This window comes from Poecilia latipinna, unplaced genomic scaffold (assembly GCF_001443285.1).
Source record: "Poecilia latipinna isolate Pla-1442-1.1 unplaced genomic scaffold, P_latipinna-1.0 Scaffold15, whole genome shotgun sequence".
NCBI lineage: Eukaryota > Metazoa > Chordata > Actinopteri > Cyprinodontiformes > Poeciliidae > Poecilia > Poecilia latipinna.
In genome coordinates this window covers 81,652-101,326 of record NW_015112631.1, presented here as the reverse complement: position 1 = coordinate 101,326, position 19,675 = coordinate 81,652, and the positions used below count along the sequence as shown (strand labels likewise).

The 19,675-nt window shown below is 38.4% G+C and overlaps 1 protein-coding gene across 5 annotated transcripts in view; it reads right to left on the bottom strand.

Moving 5' to 3' along the window:
• LOC106947412 (ryanodine receptor 1-like) overlaps positions 1 to 19,675 on the bottom strand; it is a 103,461-nt gene that overhangs the window by 2,612 nt on the left and 81,174 nt on the right. For 3 of the 5 annotated variants that reach the window (XM_015032418.1, XM_015032404.1, XM_015032421.1), the window contains 27 exons: positions 17,873 to 17,972; positions 17,141 to 17,220; positions 16,973 to 17,049; positions 16,796 to 16,869; positions 15,762 to 15,779; positions 13,222 to 13,302; positions 13,048 to 13,136; positions 11,574 to 11,702; positions 10,543 to 10,647; positions 10,309 to 10,338; positions 10,015 to 10,044; positions 8,863 to 8,944; positions 7,475 to 8,784; positions 6,074 to 6,153; positions 5,188 to 5,362; positions 4,979 to 5,065; positions 4,416 to 4,670; positions 4,213 to 4,343; positions 4,071 to 4,113; positions 3,804 to 3,937; positions 3,217 to 3,277; positions 2,996 to 3,142; positions 2,787 to 2,921; positions 1,142 to 1,298; positions 536 to 600; positions 362 to 462; positions 38 to 89 (listed from right to left, as the gene is read on the bottom strand). In XM_015032418.1, the coding sequence (XP_014887904.1) occupies positions 38 to 89; positions 362 to 462; positions 536 to 600; positions 1,142 to 1,298; positions 2,787 to 2,921; positions 2,996 to 3,142; positions 3,217 to 3,277; positions 3,804 to 3,937; positions 4,071 to 4,113; positions 4,213 to 4,343; positions 4,416 to 4,670; positions 4,979 to 5,065; positions 5,188 to 5,362; positions 6,074 to 6,153; positions 7,475 to 8,784; positions 8,863 to 8,944; positions 10,015 to 10,044; positions 10,309 to 10,338; positions 10,543 to 10,647; positions 11,574 to 11,702; positions 13,048 to 13,136; positions 13,222 to 13,302; positions 15,762 to 15,779; positions 16,796 to 16,869; positions 16,973 to 17,049; positions 17,141 to 17,220; positions 17,873 to 17,972 (3,828 nt within the window). The remainder of the gene's footprint in view (positions 1 to 37; positions 90 to 361; positions 463 to 535; positions 601 to 1,141; positions 1,299 to 2,786; positions 2,922 to 2,995; positions 3,143 to 3,216; positions 3,278 to 3,803; positions 3,938 to 4,070; positions 4,114 to 4,212; positions 4,344 to 4,415; positions 4,671 to 4,978; positions 5,066 to 5,187; positions 5,363 to 6,073; positions 6,154 to 7,474; positions 8,785 to 8,862; positions 8,945 to 10,014; positions 10,045 to 10,308; positions 10,339 to 10,542; positions 10,648 to 11,573; positions 11,703 to 13,047; positions 13,137 to 13,221; positions 13,303 to 15,761; positions 15,780 to 16,795; positions 16,870 to 16,972; positions 17,050 to 17,140; positions 17,221 to 17,872; positions 17,973 to 19,675) is intronic. The other 2 variants (XM_015032412.1, XM_015032429.1) reach the window with 2 other exon arrangements.

Here is a 19,675-nt window from a genome sequence, read left to right as displayed (position 1 = left end):
TTGGAAATAAAAACAGCAGCAAAGGGAAATGACTGACCTGGCCAGTGTGTTCTGTTTCATCCTTGTTGATGAGATACATCAAGAAGAACCTGAAACAAGGAAAACATCCACTCTTCACTGCAAAAACACAAAACCTGATTTTTTCAATTATAAGATGGAGTCTTGTTATAAATGAAATAATCTACCAGTGGAACTAGAACCACTGATCAATATTAAGGAATTATTGACTAAAACAGGCTCATATTTATTTGCTGAATACTTGGTAGGATTTAGTGTTTTTGCAGTGTTCTGTAAAGAACTCGTGCTAACAGATTCCTCCTCAGATTAAGCAGATTATGGATTAACTCAGATCTTGGCTCACATGTAGTTGGCCAGGTTGTGCTCCTCTAAGGTGTGCGTCTCAAAGCCGTGCGGCGTCGTGTCAAAGTAGTCGCTTCCTATTCCACAGATGAAGCATTTGGTCTGAAAGGGAAACAGGAAGTAAAGGGCCTGCAGGCAGCAGAGACAGGGCTCAGGTCAAAGGTCAGGGGCTCACCTCCATGTCCTCCCTGACCTGCTCCTGCTGGTCTCTCAGCTCACCGAAGGCGTCAATGATCAAACCTGCAGCCAGAGACAGGAGGATGGATGGCAGGACGTGCATCCGACCGGCATCCAACCGTGAAATACAGCCAACCAGCATCCGACCAGCCATCCAAACATGAAATGCATCTAACCAACATCCAACCAGCATCCGACTGGCATCCAACCATGATATACAGCCAACCAACCATGGAATTCATCCAACCAGCCACAAAATACATACAACCAGTAACCAACCATCCATCCATCCATCCATCCATCCATCCATCCATCCATCCATCCATCCATCCATCCATCCATCCATCCATCCATCCATCATCCATCCATCCTTTACCTTCTTTAAAACCGACTCATGAATCCTGATTCACTAAAACTGCATTTAATTTGATGTTTCATAATTTTTTTGTTTAATATTTTTTCATTTCACTGAAGCCTGAAACATGAAAATCCACCAACTGATGACGACCAAACATTTAATATCTTTAGTTCATAGTGTCCAACTTGAAGTCGTTAGCTTTAGCTTCTTGGTCGTTAGCTTTTCGCGTTAGCCTCTCCTACTCACCCTGGATGATGGCCAGCAGGATGACGATGACAAAGAAGAAGAAAGTGATGTCAAACACGACTCGGTAGAGCTCGTATTCATCCCCGGCCGGATCCTCAATTTCATCTCCGATGCCTCCACCGGCGCGAACGCCGACGTACATGTGGAACAGGTAACACTACAAACCAACCATGAAACACATCCAACCAGCATCCAACCAGAAACGGGGAAACTTTAGTTCATTAGGAGTGTGAACGTTAAATCTGAAAGTTTCAACATGTCAGTATTACATAACGCAGAGTAAACAAACTAACATTATGTGCATAAGCTCAAAGTTTCACATGTACGAATTTCACCTCATTGCAACGTTCCATAGAAAATGAATGGAGAGTTTCTGAATTAACGTTTAAAACAAAATGGCTTCCTTTAAAGCTTTCTGAATATAAAAACCTGGAAAACCTGGAATATTCAGACATTTGAGACAATAAAACGTTTTTCACAAACTGTGCCTACAGCAGCGGTTTTTGATCTGGGCAGTTGCCCAGGGCGGCATCATAAAGGGGTTGGAACGCCCAAGAACTAGAAAGTAAAACATCTGTTTTCTGTTCAATGAACCACTACTTGTAATGGATTTTTTCCTTAGTTCCTGGAAGAATATATTAGGCCTGTCAAGATGTTGTGATAAACGATAATATTCTTGTTTTAAATAATATATAGGTCATAATGCAATAATAATGCAAGAACAAATTCTCAAAGATGAATAAACTTTAAATTCTACTGAACATTTAACGCTGGAACTGGAAGACATTTTAAATATCCAAAATAAATAAATAAATAAACAACAAAACAGTCTCTGTAAACAAAATTATCCTCCACAAAAAGAGCCAGTTGAAACCAAAGACTGAAGACTTTGTCACGCAGCTTTTGGTAGAAAGACAAAAACAATAAATCATGTAAATGATTGAGTTTGTTTTAATTTATTATGCGATTAATTGATTTATTGCTTAGGGCTGAAATATATTACATAGAAACCATTTTAATTGGTTGAGTGGGCAGACTGTGTGCAGATTTAAATTTGCAAAATTTTATTAATCATAATTAATCTGATTCATTTTTTAAATAAATTGATGGTACCAGTTTATTATTTACTATTTCTTTATACAACAAAACGCTTCATTGCAAAAAAAAAAACAAAAGAATTTTTGGTCTTGTTCCCAGTTCAAATATCTTAGTACACAGGAAATAAGACAAAATTAACTTTCAAATAACTTTTAGCAAGAAATAGAGGCTCGTTTTAAGTAAATAATTCCTTCATGTAGATTTAAAAAGAATTAATTCTACTTTCCAATGTTATAGGTGAAATAACCTGCCAGTAGAACTCGAACGGGGTTGCTAGGTAACGGGCTGCACTTGGCTAGGGTTGCTAGGTAACGTTTTCCAGTTTTCCCCTGTAATGCGTTAATTTATCTGCCAGTGGAATCAGTACTTTTCCTATCAATATCAAGGAATTAGGAACTTATGTAAAACAGGCTCCTATATCTTGTTGAAAAGTTACTTTTAAGTTAGTTTTGTTTTATTTCAACACATTTGCACTAGACACTAAACCAACTGGAAAGGTTTTGTGTTTTTTAAGTGTTGCTGTTTTCCAGAGCTGATCTCCACTCACAGTCATCATGTCGTCACACTTCATGTCCGGCTCGTCCTCGTCCTCGCTCTTGTTGTAGAACTTGCGGAAGAAGTTGAAGGCCACCACGGTGTAGAGGTACACCACCACAGCCAGCAGGCCGACCGTCATCACCAGCTGCAGCAGACACTCAGGTCAGACACGGCTTTCACCCCTACACCCCCACAATGCACCGTTAACGGGCACGCCACCTGTTTGCCGTTGTGGGTGACGGAGGACAGAATGGTCCGCAGCGTTTTGACGCCCATGGCGATGTCCAGGAGATGGCAAGCGAAGAAGAAGTTGTTGTAGTGTCCAAGCATGGACATCAGCATGTACCAGACCAGGTACAGGAATGTCTGACAGGTGAACGAAGGAGGATTAGCAACATCAGACCTGATATTCTGACGTCCAGGCGGCTAGTTTTACTCACATTGTCAGTGAAGACGACCCCAAACTTCCAGATCTGATATTTGATGTCAATAGATGTTATCCTGCAGAGAGAGGAGAGACGATTACCTCTTAGTCTGTTCTGATTTAGAGGTTCATTATTAGGCTTCTTTGAACGGGTTAGGATAGATCTATGGCCTATACAAAACATATTTATTATTTTTTTTCACAAAATCATTCTTTGATAATGAGATTTCAGTGCTTAGTTTAAATCCCAATAAGCTGCTGCAGGCCACGGCCCCATCTCAACGTTTACACTCATGACCAGCAGCTGGTACGTCCACCAACGTTCTGGGTAACAGGGGGCGTTACGTTGGGGTTGCTAGGTAACAGGGGGTGTTACGTTGGGGTTGCTAGGTAACAGGGGGCGTTACGTTGGGGTTGTTAGGTAACAGGGGGCGTTCTGTTGGGGTTGCTAGGTAATGGCACAGCGTGACTATTGAGAGATTTTTGACACCAAAAATAAAACATGGACTCATAACCAGAGGGTGTTTCTTTAAGCACTGGGTTGTTTTCAGAAGCAGTAGAAACCAAAATGGAAACCCAGAGGTCTGAACTAGGTGTGCGTACCAGCTGAACATGGAGGTGTCCGGTTCCGGTTTCTTCTCGTGCGTCATGGCACTGACGTCCAGCGACGCCAGGTCCATGCCCAGCAGCTCGGCGATTCTCTCTCTGCCGTAGATGTCGCCGTATTTATCCAGAACCTGGACGTCACACGGAAACGTTTGGGTGAATTAAATTCAGTAACACTTCACTGATGCCAAAGGGAAATTAAATGTTGTTGCAACTCATTTTAATTAAAATTCTTCAAAGAGGCTGTTGGCATCTTAAACTCACCTTTCTCTTCACAAACTTGTCCCAGTAGTTATTTGGGAAGGTTCTGCATTTAGATAGAAGAGTAAAAAACACATTAATCAATCTTATTCTCCTTAACTGCAGCTAAATAAACCATACAGGGATATTTTTGGGCATTTCTTACGGCGTGTTGAGGACCAGTCTGTCCCACTGGCCCTTGATGTCGTCGTCCTCCGGCTGCTCAGTGACATAAAGTCCATCAAACTCCAGCTTCCTGGCCAGCTCCTTCTCTCTCTTAAAGATGACCAGAGGAACCTGCAGGGACCAGAAGACACGATGAGGCTGAAGCCAAACGTCTCGGTGCAGAGGAGGAGGAACGGCCCAAACCTTCAGGCAGTTGTAGCCGATGATGCAGAGGAAGGAGATTATGGTGTGGACGATGGCGAGGAAAGACAGGGCCGGCTCCATGTAGCCGGTGCTCTCTTCCAGGAAGTAGTACAACGGGCCCTCTTCGTCATCATCTTCCCCACCTTCCTCCAATCCGGACCCATCTTCCTCGGCGCCGGAGCCTTCGAACAGGCCGGAGCCCTCAAACAGACCAGAACCCTCAAGCTCCTCCTCACCTGGCGGAGAGTCGGACACCTGCAAAGGTCCAACAGGGAGTGAGACCCCAGGCCTTTTGGGGGGACCATCGATACGGGACTAGAGGTCATGTGACCTTTGCTAAGCATCGAGTCAGATGGGAAAATGAAACCATCACACAAAGAATCTGAAAGAGTCTCAGTGTTTCCATTAACTATATAATTGCATAATCTGACATTTCGAAAACAAACATAATGGAAACATGTAAATAAAAAAAAAGCGACAGTAGCTACTAAGGCTAATGGGTAACCCAGCAACATATATCAATGGGAATAACATATTGGATAAATAAATCTACATTTACTGACCTTGTAGAAGAGCAGGATGAAATTCAGAGCGAATGCGATGAACAGAGCCAAAAACCGCAGGTTGTAGAAATTACGAGAGAGGTAGTTCTGGGAGGAAACACAGAAATCAGAGCATTTGGTGAAATAGAATCCGACATTCTGGGATTATCCGCGTTAGATTTATGGCTTGTATCTCTAATTAGCTGCTGTGAAGACGGAGAGCATCTCACCATGAATTTAATCCTCTGCACCTCCAGCTCGTTCCACAACTCAAAGCCGCCCTCGGCGGGTTTCTTGTCCTTCTTGGTTTTTGTTTTCACCGTTTTCTCCTCGACCTCCTCTGGTTCTTCTTCCTTCACCTCGGGTTCTGGCTCGGGTTTCTCCGACTTCTCTCCATTCTCAATGCTGGAAAAAAACACAGACCGGCTTGACATCTGATAACAGCTACCAGAAATGTAAACATTAAATTATTACGCAGAAATCACTTTTTGCACGTTTTTATATTTCCGTTTGGGTTTTAAATGCTTCTTTAAAAATAACTAAAAAAAAACAGACCCAGTTGTTTTTGGGCTGTAAGTTAATGTTTTCTACTATCTGAAAAATGAGCCGTTTCAAAAATCTCCCAATTGTTAAGTCACATTCCACACGAACTGCGCCGTTACCTAGCAACCCCAACGGAACTCCCCTCGTCACCTAGCAACCTGTGCAGAGTTCCAGCTTGTTTTACCGCTGTATGGGCTGTACAATGGCTGCTGGAAAAGACAAGTGTTTTGTTGTTGACTTACCATCCAGAAATCACTTGCTATAGTCTTGTTAGTTGTGCAGTAAGCTCTACTAATGCTTTTCAAAGATGTACGGTTGTATAATTGCATATCTGTTTGCAGCCATTCTCACATGCGAGGGTAAACATTGAGTTGGGGGTGTGGCTTAATAAGCAGCAGCTTATTAAGATTTAAAGTGATAGGCCTTAACTGTACCTAACTTGTTCAAGGAAGCATAATAGGTCACCTGTAAAAAAATCTGCAAATAAATCAAAGACGATCCTGGCTTTTAAACTTTAGATTAAATATTAGACAGACGGCTCTTTTGTCGACCTTCAGCAGGTTTTAAACTCACTCAGCCTTCTCCGTCTCCTGGGGAACCTCTTCTTCTGCTTCAACTTTCTCCTCCTCTCCTTGTCCTCCCACTGCAGCCAGCTGTTTGAGTTACAGTAACAGAAGATTTCTGCTAGTTTTTGTCTTAATAGCAAAAACATCTTTACAAAATAAATCGATACCAAATTCATGTTCAAGTTTATTTTTAAAACTGGGACAATATGTACTAATGAACGTTTGTATGCAAATATCCATGTAGTTCATTTCCATCTTTAGTCCCACTGGCAGGTTGATTGTTTACCACAATAATAAATACAAGGATAAAAAACGCAAACAGCACTAATAATAAATACATAAAAGCACAATAAAATCTATATTTCCTTACATATACTCTATATTGACATGTATGGCTTTCCAAGAGCCAGTTCTTTAAATGTTTTTTTAATGAGATGAGAAATTAAAAGTTATTTATGTTACTATGAATTCTATTCCACACTGCAAAAACACAAAATCTTACAAAGTATTTTTGGTCTAGTTTCTAGTGAAAACATCTGAGTTCACTTGAAATAAAACAAAACTAAATTATAAGTAAATTTTCAGCAAGATATATGACTTTGTTTTAAGTTAATAATTCCTAAATATTGATACAAAAGTTCCACTGGTAGAATGTTCCACTGCGCCGTTACCTAGCAACCTCAGTCAAGCCCAGCCCGTTACCTAGCAACCCAGTTCTAGTTCCACCGGCAGATTTTTTCACTTAGAAGACATAGAAGTTTGTTTTAATAATAATCGCTTAATATTTATGAAAAAGTAATTCCATTAGCAGATTATGTAATTTTTGGCAGGACATTTTCCCATGTTATCCGTGAAAACAATCTGCCAACGAAACTAGAACTTTTTATCAATACTATGAAATATTATTGATAACTTAGAACAAGCTCATATATCTTGCTGAAAAGTTAGATGTAAATTTGTTTTGTCTCCTTTCTCATTTGTGCTTATTTATTTATTTACTTTTTTTAATAAACTGTTCAAATAGTGATGAAATGTTTTATAAGCCAAAACAAAATCTTGAGACTTTACCTTCTTGTACCAATTAAGTAGTTCATGTTTTTCGTGTATCTTGACAATGATGATTTTTGTATAAAAATACAAGAATCACTTATTACTCAATGAATGTGGTAATAATCACAATACAATCCTTTGATCTGTTTGAATTCTGCGCCTCAAAAGTCATCACAGTATGAAACAGCTGAAACTGCTGCTATAAATAATAAAAAGTAAACTAAAACTAAGCAATATATATTTAACTAATAAAAACTAGCAAACACACTGTAAAAAGCTAATTAAAACTAACTGAAATAGACCAAAAAGTCATAATGAAGTAAAACTGACCTATAATGATAAACCCAGAACAACTCACCAGTTTCCTCTTCAGCAGCGGCGTTCCCTCTGGAGTTGGAGGCTCCTCTGTTGTCGTTTCTCCAAAATCTCCGAGACCTCCCGGTTTGTCAAACCCAGGCAGACGCCCACCTTCCCCTTCCTCGCCGTCCTCCTCTTCTACCTCTCCTCCAGCCGTGTCCAAGAGGTCCGTCCCCCCGTCCGCTTCCTGGACCTCTCTAGCTCCGGGTTCGGGTGGCAGGTCTCCATGCACCTCGTCCTGGGTCGGATCCGGCATGCTGGCTAAGATCTCTGTGACCGTCATCTTCTTGGCTCCCTCCACCAGGCCGCCGCCGAACAGAGCCTTCCAGATGAGTGTGAAGAAGCCCTTACACACGTTGTAGACGAAGATGAGGATTCCCATCAGAACCGTGTAGATGAACGTCACCAGTCCGATCACCATCTCCTTCACCGTCATCCTCCGGAGTTTGCGGTATTTGCGCCGCAGGTTACGGAAGGTGAACATGCCGAAGAAGTTCATGATGCTCTTCAGGAATTCGGCAAAGGCTGATGCCGACTCCGGAACGGCGGCCTCGCCGTTGCCTTCCTCGCCCTCTCCAGACTCAGCCACCTCTCCGCCGCCCTCCTCCTCCTCCTCGTCGTCTTTCTCTTCCTCGCCGTCTCCCTCGGGCTCAGAGATGGACGCCGCGATGTTCATCTCAAAGATGGTGTCCTCGCAGAAGTTGACGAACATCTCCATCTTCTCGCTCTCGCCACCCTCGTTGACGACGTCGAAGATGAACTGCCGCTTCGACTCCCTGACCTGCGGCATTTCCCACTGGTTCCTGTTGGCCTCGCTGATCTCAAAGTAAATGCGCTCAATCCTGCGGCTGGCCCCCATGATCTCGATGCGGCCGAGGAAAGGCCGGAAGTAGTTGAGCACGCTCTCCGCCTGCTCCAAGAAGTTCTGGAGGCGTGTGTCGTGGGGCACGTGCTCAGACAGGTTGGTCAGCAGGACAGCGATGTTAAACCCGATGTCTTTCGCCGGTTCCTGGAAGCGATCTGCGAACTCCTCAAAGTTGATCATTTCGTTCTCGTCGGCCTCAGAGCAGGAGAGCAGGAACTGGATTTCTGATGGGGAGTACTGCTTCTGACTGTCCATGGCCTTGGAGAAATCCTTCTTGGAGATGAGTCCGCGCGGATCCGTCACATAATCCCGGAAGGCGTCGGACGCCACGATATCTTTGAGCTTGAGGAACATGTCGAAGAACTTGAGGATCATCTCCACGTTGCTGGAGGACTCCACCAACATGTCAACCATTTGCCTTGCAATGGTGCCGTTCACAACGTTACCTAAAAGTAGAAAAGTGTGGGAAAATATTAGGACATTTCAGCCAAAACAGAAAGAAAATCTGCAGCTAGAGAGCCAACCTTCAAGTAGAGACAGCAGCATGACCACCATGTCCTTCTGCAGGTCCAACAGCTCCTTCAACAGGCCGATTTGACTCGAATCCTGCAAGATAAACACACCACAAATTATACATTCAGCTACACTTTACGGGTTAACTGAAAGATACGGGTACTTCCAATGGTGGGCACAGCTAGCTAAAATGTTAGCTGCGCTAACCCTAAAGCACTAATTATAAACATTAGCTCTGCTAATGCTAAAGCGCTACACCAACACAGTATTTAGTGGAAGCTAATTCTAAATACTAGCAACCAAATATGTTTTCACTCTTACTTGAGTAATTTCTTGGAGGCTACTTTTTACTTTTATTTAAAAATATGCTGAAGTAGTGACACAATTTGTTGAGTACATTGTTCAGTACTCTGCCCACCTGTGGTTGTTACACACACGCCCATTCTTTCACAAATGTCTGTAGGAGCCGAACTGATTATGTTTCACAGCTGAGGGCAAGGAAATGATTGAAACAAATAAATTAGGTGTTTTAGTTTAGTCACAAGCACTTTTTTATGCCACAAAAGTAAAATTTATTTTTATTTATCAGCTTTGAAAACAATAAAATTAGCCTATTTGTGTTTGTAATGTCAAGATTTATATTTTTTGTGGCGCTAAAGAGTGATTAAAAGATGGCACCGCTAACTAGAAAGTTCCGCTAATGCTAAATGCTATGGCAATGCAGTCTTTAGCAGAAGCTAATGTTAAAGTGCTAACTTCAAATCAAATATTTGAAGCATATATATAGCATAGTTTCCCCATCACTACATAGATATACAGGGGAAGCTAAGCGCGCTAAACGTTTTTAAGGTTAGCCAAAGTTTAGCACCACTTTTAGCGTGTTAGCATATTAGCGGAAGTTCATATAAACCACATTGAAGTTTTTGGTTGTAGCTCCCATTTAAGTATCTATTTATTTGAATCAAAAATAGTTACAAACGCTCAAACATAAATGATGAGACATGTTCAGCTTCTTCTTCAAATAATCTGTTTGTACAACTTCTAAACATCTTAAAAGTTAGCAAAACAAAAATTAGCTCCTCTCTTAGCAGATTAGCGAACGTGTGCCCACCACTGGGTGCTTCTTTTGAGAGATTTGTATAAAAATAAATCTAAATCACTACCTCAGAGTGTGTTCTACTCCAAAAATGATCCTGGGTTTGCATTTATAGACAAAGAATTTTCATGTTTAGCATCACAAATATTACAACTAAATTAAATGGTGGGAAGAAGGATAAAAAAAATGAAATATTGCAATGCTGTTAGTGGAAAAAAGGGCTGCAGGATGGAAGAAATAAATCAATGATGCAGAACTGAATGCTGAACTGAAAACGACAACAAAGCATGCGTTATCCTCGAAGAAGTGGGAATGACAGAACTGGGAATGAAACGTTTGCTGGAATAACACAAAATCTTACGACATTTCGTTGTCCAGGATCAGGGTGCATCTAACAGGATTACACATGTTATATTAGATTTAAACCATTTTACATCTCAAGAACAGAGTTCACACACTATTTAAGAACTGCCAATAAAAGCAGCAAAACACTAATAAAAATTAACATTTCTCAGTGTTATCACTGAATGTCACCCTGTCACAATAACACATTTTGCTGGATGATAAATTATGTCAGTATTTGGTTTTTCCTCACCTGTGCTAGTTTCATCATCATATGAGCAAAAACATGGAGGAAACCCACGACAGCGTCCCACAACCTGCTGTGGGCCAGAGACTGCTGGTTACCAGTGCAGGGGCCCTGAAACACACAACACATCAAACCGCATGTTTTTAAAATCTTTTCACCTTCCGGACCCAAATTATTCTATAGGCACGTTGCAGCCTGACGTCTTTTGACATCTCCTTGCTGGAGGGCAAAAAGCTGCTCGCTAACAATGATTAGCATTTGATTTAGTTGTGAAGTTGTCAACAAAACATGCTAAATCTTCAATGTACCAAGAATATATAAAGGAAACAGGGACGCAATGCTTTGCTACTGTCAACACAAGAGTGTTGACAGTAGCAAAGCGAGGGAGGCTAAGCTAGCTTGACTATGACAATTTTAACATGTGGATGGGCTGCAGAATTCTGTGTTTCTGTTAAGTAAAAAAAAAAAAGGTGACCCTCACATAAACTCTGACAGATCATCAGTAGACTAAGTGTTTAAATGAGCTAATTAACCACCACTGTGTTAGCTTAGCTAATGGCAGCGGTAGCTAATCTACCACAGCGATCACTTATTAATAAACGTAAAACTAACAGACTGAATTTTCTGTTTGTGTGGAAAATATTTGAGTGTTTTTTGGTGTTGAATCCTGATACATTTGGTGGCATTGTTGTCAGTTGTTATGGGAAAGAGTCTGCATGTACACAGACAGCAAGAAAAAAAAGAATGATACGAATGGTTTTGAGTTGTCCAACAGATTTTCTGTGTCATTTTTCTCTTTGCTGTGGCGCACAGCACTGAATTAATACTACGTACTTCTCCAGGTTTGATTTTGTTTATGAAATTCTTGATGGAAAGTAAAAGAATCGTGATTTTCCCTCCTGCTTTGCACAAATGCACAAAATTTCCAGATGTAAATAATAACACACAACGTGTCTTCAACATTCAGAGCTAATTTAATCCACATTTAGGTTTGTCTGCATAAATAAAACGTAGCTTGATTGTCAGCAGTGCCTCACCTGGATGTACTCAGTCAGGCTGTTGAAGACTTGCTTGGCCACAGTCATGGCTTTGGAGAAATTCCTCTTTCCAGGCTCATCGATGATGTCTTTCCCTGAGTAATACCAATAAAAATCGCTGATGGACTCCTGGACATGGAGATGATATAAAGTTATTAAATTATTGTTATTCCTGCATTATAATGCAAAAACACAAAATCTTACACAACAATCTACAGTAAATAAAAAAGTTAAAACTTGATCCTGGTAATGATATTTTGCTTTGATTAAAACAGTTTGATTTATTTTTACAAGTTTAATAATAATAAAACAACTCTGAAAATATAAAATGAGTAACTGTAGTTTAATTACATAAATACATAAACAGTGTTATTTACTACCTTTCAGTTCGGTCACTGATACACTGCAAAAACACAAAATCTTACTAGTATTTTTGTCTAGTTTCTGATATAAATATCTTAAACACACTTGACTCAAAACAAAATTAACTTACAAATGATTTTTCAGGAGGATATAAGAACTTGTTTTAAGTCAATATTCTTTAATATTTGTAAAATAGTTCAAGTTCCACTGGCAGATTTCCTGATAACATGGGAAAAATGTCTTATTTATAAATGAAAAATATAAATGTTTGGGAATTATTGACTTAAAACAAGATCCTAAATCTTTCTGGAAAGTTACTTATAAGTCAGTTTTGTCTGACTTATAAGTAAAATTCTTGGTGATATTTTGTGTTTTTGCAGTGTACCAGTGATCCAACTGAAAGATAATAAACAACAACACTTTTCATGCATGTGACATAACCAATAAATATCTATATTGTACAAAGTTACTTATTTGACATTTTCAGAATGGTTTGAATAATATTAAACTTACAAAAATAAACCAAAACTGCTTTAATCAAAACAAAAATATAAATAAGATCTTTATTTATCCACATTGCAAAAACATAAAATCTTGCCATCTATTTTTGGTCTAGTTTCTATTTCAAATATTTTGGTATTCTTGAAATAATACTAGGAAGTACCTTTTCAGCAAGAAATTGGAAAACGTTTTAAATAAATTATTCCTTAATATTGATTAAAAAAATACTAGTTCCACTGGCAAGACATTTTATTAAGTTATCAATGAAAATAATCAGCCAGTGGAACTAAAACTGGGTTGCTACTGGGTTTGGCTGGGGTTGCTAGGTAACGGGGTGGGCTTGGCTGGGGTTGCTAAGTAACGGGGTGGGCTTGGCTGGGGTTGCTAGGTAACGGCACAGTGGAATATTCTACCGGTGGAACTAGAACTTTTTATTAATATTAAGGAATTATTTTTGATTCTTACGTCTTACCTAAGTATTAAATGTAAGTTAGTTTTGTTTTATTTCTAGTAACCTAGGATGTTTGCACTATTAACTAGACCAAAATCACATTGTAGGATTTGTGTTTTTGCAGTGCAGTGATGCATTGTGCAGTCGAAGCAGAGTGACCTGCAGTCGAAGCAGGTAGTCCACGGTGCAGATGATGACGTTGATGGTCGTCGTGCTACCCGTCTGAGTTCTCAGGTAGTTCTGAAAATCTAACAGAACCAGAAATGGGATTTTTGTACAGAATTTACCAATGATTTTATTAAATACAAATAAGATGATGTCAGTTACATTTACCGTTATTGTGGCCTTCACATAGGAGCTGCAGGAAGCGGAAGAGGTCGCACGTAAACTCATCATCTGCCATCACTTTCTCATCTGAGGCAGAGCAAGAATACATACTTGAATACATAATATGTAAAATATCACAGCAGAAACAACGTCCTATTGGAAAAAGTAGTGACTATAACTGTTGTAGACAATGTAAAGTAAAAAAAAAAAAAAAAGAAGGTTTTAAAGTGGGTTATTTTCCTCTCTGATTGAATATGAAGTAGTGAAAATATATTTATTTTTTACACACTTCTACCAAGGATGCTAGTAAACATCACATCGTAACATTCTGGTCTGATTAGCAAATGCTAGTAAATTTTCACCAAGAACTCTGTTCCAGTTAGTTGTTCAGACTTTTTTCTTTCCTTTTTCTAAACTCATTTAACAGGAAACAATGCAACAAAACTCAGACGGGAACAAACATCACTTAAAAAACGAGAACATAAAAAACAGATAAATGAGGACACAAAACCATCGAAAACCCGACAGGACACCAGCATCATCAGGGGTTTAGACGGGAACAAACAGAATAGCACACCGTCATGCAGGACAGATCTACTGCACTCTGTACAACCCAAGTACAAGGACGCTCTGAAAACTCCTTTACTCTGGATATAAATCTGTAAAAATCATCTTTTTGACCTAAAAACTGTCAGATTTAGCTGATGGCACACCAACAGACAGCTGAGTCCTGTACAGAAATGCACAAACAGAAAACAAAACAAAAGCAAAAGGTGGAAGGATGGTTTAAATATTTAAATACTGCTAGTTGACAACTCTTTCTGTATATTTTCTCCTTTTTGCTAAATCTACATTTTTGTAGATTTTTTCTCATTCATATGAGTTCCCTGTTAGACAACAGAAAACAAAAAAATAAAAATAAAACTTGCCAACGTTTTTTGCCCAACTTTCATAATGCCACATGTGGTGAAAAATCTGCACTACAAAAACACAAAATCTTACCAAGTATTTGTTTAGTTTCTAGTGGAAATATCTTAGTACAGTTGAAATAAAACAAAACTAACTTACAAGTAACTTTTCAGCAAGATATAGGAGTTTGTTTTAAATCAATAATCCCTCCATATTGATGACAGTTACTGGTTCCACTGGTACATTATTTGGTACAGTTTTTTCTTATTTCAAGTGTAATAAGATATTTTCACTATAAATTAGATTTTAAAAAAACTTAAGATTTTTTGTTTTTGCTTCAACTGAACTGTAACTATTTGGCCAAGAGAAAAAAAAATCAGTTTCAGGCTGATTTAAAAAAACAAATAAAAGTCAGAAAAAAGGATTGTCATTTGGTCCTTCACATAAAATCCCAAACATAGTTAATTTAGTGTTAATCCAAGTCTCCTTAAACAACATTATAGGTAATGATAATCATTTTTTGTTGCAAAATAAAGCTATAAATAAGCATCCAAGTGTTTTTATCAGCTGTTTATCAGTCAAACATATTGATAAAATGACTTCTGAAGGACTGGAGATCATGGAGAACAAACTTTTCATGCACATAACTTTTTGTTTTACCCTGAAAAGGCAGAAACTGTTAATTTTTTCCATTTTATCCAAAACGAAGTAAATAATCTCACCTGTTTGAAGAAACATTTTTATTTATTTATTTTTTGTGCATTTCTAATAACTTTCTTGCTCTATTTCCCCCACAAGAGTTGAATGTAGGAAATTTTATATAGATAATTTCCTGATTTGATCTGGCTGTTAGGATCGACCTGATGGCGACATTTGCTTTAATTCCCACTGCTACTGCACTGCAAAAACACAAAATCTTACCAAGTATTTTTGACCAGTTTCTAGGAAAAATATCTTATTACACTTGAAATAAGACAAAACTAACTTAGAAGTGACTTTTCATTAACAAATAGAAGCTTGTTTTAAATACTGATTCAGTTCCAGATCCACTGGTAGATTATTTCAGTTATAATAAGACATTTTTCACAAATGGAACTAGAACTGGGTTGCTAGGTTACGGCTTGGGCGTGGCTGGGGTTGCTAGGTAACAGTGGAACATTCTACCAGTGGAACTAGAAGTTGTTCTTCAATATTAAGGAATTATTGAATTAAAACAAACTGCTGTATCTTGCAGAAAAGCTACTTATAAGTTAGTTTTGTCTTATTTTATGTGAACTAAGATTTTTTTTTTAACAGAAACTAGAATGAAAATACTTGATAAGGTTTTGTGTTTTTACAGTGTGCAATTCATTTCAGTTTTAAAAACAGGAGAGGAAGACTGAACATCCTCCTGTGACTGAGATTACTGGAGTTACAGTAGATCCGAGATAAAACACTCAAGGATGAGGATTAAACTTTGCAATCACTGCAGGAAAATGGCAAAGATTAATTTCATTGATTCCTTGAGTGTGAAATGAAATGCATATTAATTTCACAGCAATTAAAAGACTAGTCATGTGATTAGAAGCCAAAGAGAGAAGATAGGAAGGACAGGAAGAAGAGAGAAAGAAAATTCACGACAGCGAAATTTCATTTACCACGTTCTAGCTTCTTATCTGAGCGCAGAGAATTGGCATGAAGGAAGGACATGAGAGGTAAGAGGTTCGTAAAATGGAGGGAGAGAAAAACAAACAGAGACGCAGTGAGTCCAGAAATCTCAGGACTGGCAGTGGATGATAAAAAAAATTCATTTTTAAACATTAAAGTCAGCAGTACACTGCAAAAACAAAATCTTACCAAGTATTTTTGGTTTAACTTCCAGTGGAAATATCTTCGTTCACTTGAAACAGATTTAAACTAACAAACAACTTTTCAGCAGATAGAGGAGCTTGTTTTAAGTAAATAATTAATCAATATTGACAAGAAGTACGGATTATTTCACTTATAGGAAAAATGTCTTGTTATAAATGAAATATCTTTTTATCAATGCTAAGGAATTACTGCCTGAAAATAAGCTCCTATATCTGCTGGAAAGTTACTTGTAAGTTAGTTTTGTTTTAGTTCAAATATAATACGGTATTTGCACCAGAAACTAGAGCAAAATACTTGGTTATATTTTGTGTTTTGCAGTGTAGCTCTTTTGGAAGCAGCCGTCCACAAACAGACGCACATGTAAGCACACAGATTACACGTCCGGGTCCAAAAATGTCCCAGCAGCTTCACAATGCAATGAAAATAATATGCACTACAAAAACAACAAATCTTTACAATGATTATTCTTATTTATCTTCTAGTGTAAATATCTTTGTACACTGAAAATAAGAGAAAACTAACTTACAAGTAACTATTCAGCAAGAAGTATGAGTTTGTTTTAAGTCAATAATTCCTTCATATGATGAAAAGGTTCTGGTTCCACTGGCAGATTATTTCACTTATTGGAAAATGTAGAACTTTTTCAGAAATATTAAGGAATTATTAAATTCTATATCTTGCTGAAAAGTTACTCTAAGTTAGTTTTGTCTTTTTACAAGTGCACTAATTTATTTGCATAAAAACAACAAATCTTAGACGGTAAGATTTGTTGTTTTTGCAGTGTGGATCAGTTCTGTGGTAAAATAGAGAGGATACTCACTGGTTCCCTCCTCTGAAACCATCCCAAGTCCCTCCGCCTTGTTCTGCCTCTCAAACGCATTCAAGTCCAAAACGCTGCCAAGAACAAATTTAGTAGCTACACGGCACAAAAAACTAGAGCTATTCTAGTAATCAATTATTCTATTGATTATTCTGATAGATAAGAATCCACACAGACCTGCAGGTCTGCATCAGAGCCTGAACGCTCAGGAAGAATCCCACGTCCTTTTTGTCCTTCAGGTAATCCAGCATTTTCTGCACAGCCACACAGAGAGATGTTCATGTAATAAATATCTAAACACTGGTTATTGGTTGAGCTCGAGGAAACATTTCCAGGTGGATTTACCTGCTGAACATCACTGTTGCCTCCGTTGAGGATGGAGATTCCCAGTTTGAGTGTGGAAGAAACCATGGCTCCTGGTTCGCCTGGAATAATCACAACCGACAGGCCAGTTTAATCCAGTAAATATCTCTATTCTTCTTCCTTTCGAGAGTTTCTTGGTTGACTAGCAACAAGTACTGATGCTAAATACAAGAACTAACACTTCTGCTAATGTGCTAATAGCAGAGCTAATTATTAATTTAGTGACTTTGCTAACTTTCATAATATTTAGCTTCCCCTAAATTAATTTTCTGGATAAATTATGAAGTGTTAATTTACTTGGTTGTTTAGTGAAGTTCAGTGTCTGAGCTGATGTTTTTAAAGCTGATAAATAATAATAACAAAATTAACTTTTCTGGCACAAAAAGTGCTTTTGACCAAACTAAAAAAGACAATTTATTTACTTCAGTCACTTCTATACCAGCAGATGTGAAACACAAATAATCACTTTGGCTTCTACAAACATTTATGAAAGAACATGAGTCAGAAAACATGTGAAACAAGCAGAGGTGGGCAAAGAACCCAAAAATGGTACTTAAGTAAGAGAAGCACTACTTTAACATATTTTACTTGAGTAAAAGTAAAAAATATCTGTCCAAGAAATTATTCAAGGAAGAGTAAAATAAAAGTTCATTTTGTCAAAAAAGTAACTGAGTGCATGTAGCTGGTTGCTAGCAGAGTCGGTAGCAGACTGACCTTTGCAGGCGCTGATCATCTGCAGCACCATCTCTGCAGCCCCGCGGTTGTGCAGACGGGACTGCTGGTACAGAAGCCTCTGCTTCTCCATTTCCTTTTCCTGTGGAGCAAAAAGAGAAGAAGAAGAGCTGAAACCCCGCCAAGTGGATCTGCACTGCCCCCCACACTCACACACACACACACACCTTCACACTCTGATCCGCTTTCTGAAGGCCTTCCTGCCAAAAATAAGATGCAATATCTAATGTTGCATCTTATTTACTAACAAATGTATATAAATCACTTAAATTTCACTTAAGTTAACAAGTTGGTGCTAAAGCCTTTATAAAATATTATCTTTCCTAGTAACACAAATTAAAAATAAATTATTAAATTGTTAAATCAATTTTCATTTTACAGAAAGAGAAACGTTTGATTAAATATTTTATATTCTAGATATGCACGTTGGTTTGGATGCTAAAGGTTTGTTGTATTTAATCTTTAACAGTAACTAAAATCCAAATTTCTATGTGGATAAACAGCGCATTGAAGCCTGGCTAAGAAAAACAAATAAATAATAAAATTATGATTAAGTCATAAATTGCAGTAGAGTAAAATTGTACAAGAATAACAGCTGAAATAATATGAGAATAAAGTTATAATATTAACAAAATAAAGTGGGGTTAATTTCCCCATTGGTTAAAACGGCAGAGCGCCGGTGCTTCCACCTGCCATAAGAAATAATCACATTATCAATAATGACACACACCTCTACTCTCACACAGTGTGTATTAGTCATGGAGGCAGTTATTATTCCAACTGTTGACATCCACCAGAGGTGCAAACACTCGACAGCAGCCGACACTTTGCCCTAGAGCATAACACACACACACACACACACACACGCGCACACACACACTCTTCCACTTCATGCAACCTCTGCTTCCAACAGAACGGTGGCCAGTTTCCTGCCTGAACGTCCTTCAGCAACTTCATCTGAATCTGTTCTTTATTGGTAAATTACTTTAGAGCTTAAAGGACTGAAAACATTTACTGTAGGTTTTGATGTTATTTATTAGACAAACAGCAACACACTGCCATCACTACAGAGTATTTTGGTCCAGTTTCCAGTGCAAATATCTTATTACACTTGAAATAAGACAAACTAGCAAGTAAAATATACAAACTTATTTTAACTCAGTATTTTTTGCATATTGATAAAAAGTTCTAGTTCCACTGGCAGATTATTTCACTTATAAAATGGGAAAATGTCATAAGTAAGATAATCTTCCAGTGGAACTAGTACATTTTTAAAATCAATATTATGCAATTACTTACTTAAAGATAAATAATACTGTGATTCTTCGAACAGGTTAGAAAATATTTATGGCCATTACTTTTTTTTTTTTTTTGCACAAAATAATCCCTAAATAATGAGATTTTAATCTGCTAAATTCTGCCGTCCTGTCACTTTAAATCCAAATAACCTGCTGCTGGCCACACCTCAAACTTAACGTTTACACTCGCATGTGAAAATGGCTGCAAACAGATGCGCAATTATACAACTGTACATCTTTAAAAAGCAGAAGTGGAACCTTCTGCGCAACCAGTAAGAATGCAGCAAGCGGTTTCTGGATGGTAAGTCAACAGCAGCAGCCATTGTACAGCAGTAAAACCAGCTGACCAAACGTATGGAGCTGATGGAGCTCAGCTTGGGTTGCGAGGTAACGGGCGGAACTCTGCTGGAGTTGCTAGGTAACGGGAAGTGCCTGCTGATTTGTAGGACGTGATAGACATAATATTACAACTGAGTTGAATCTCTAG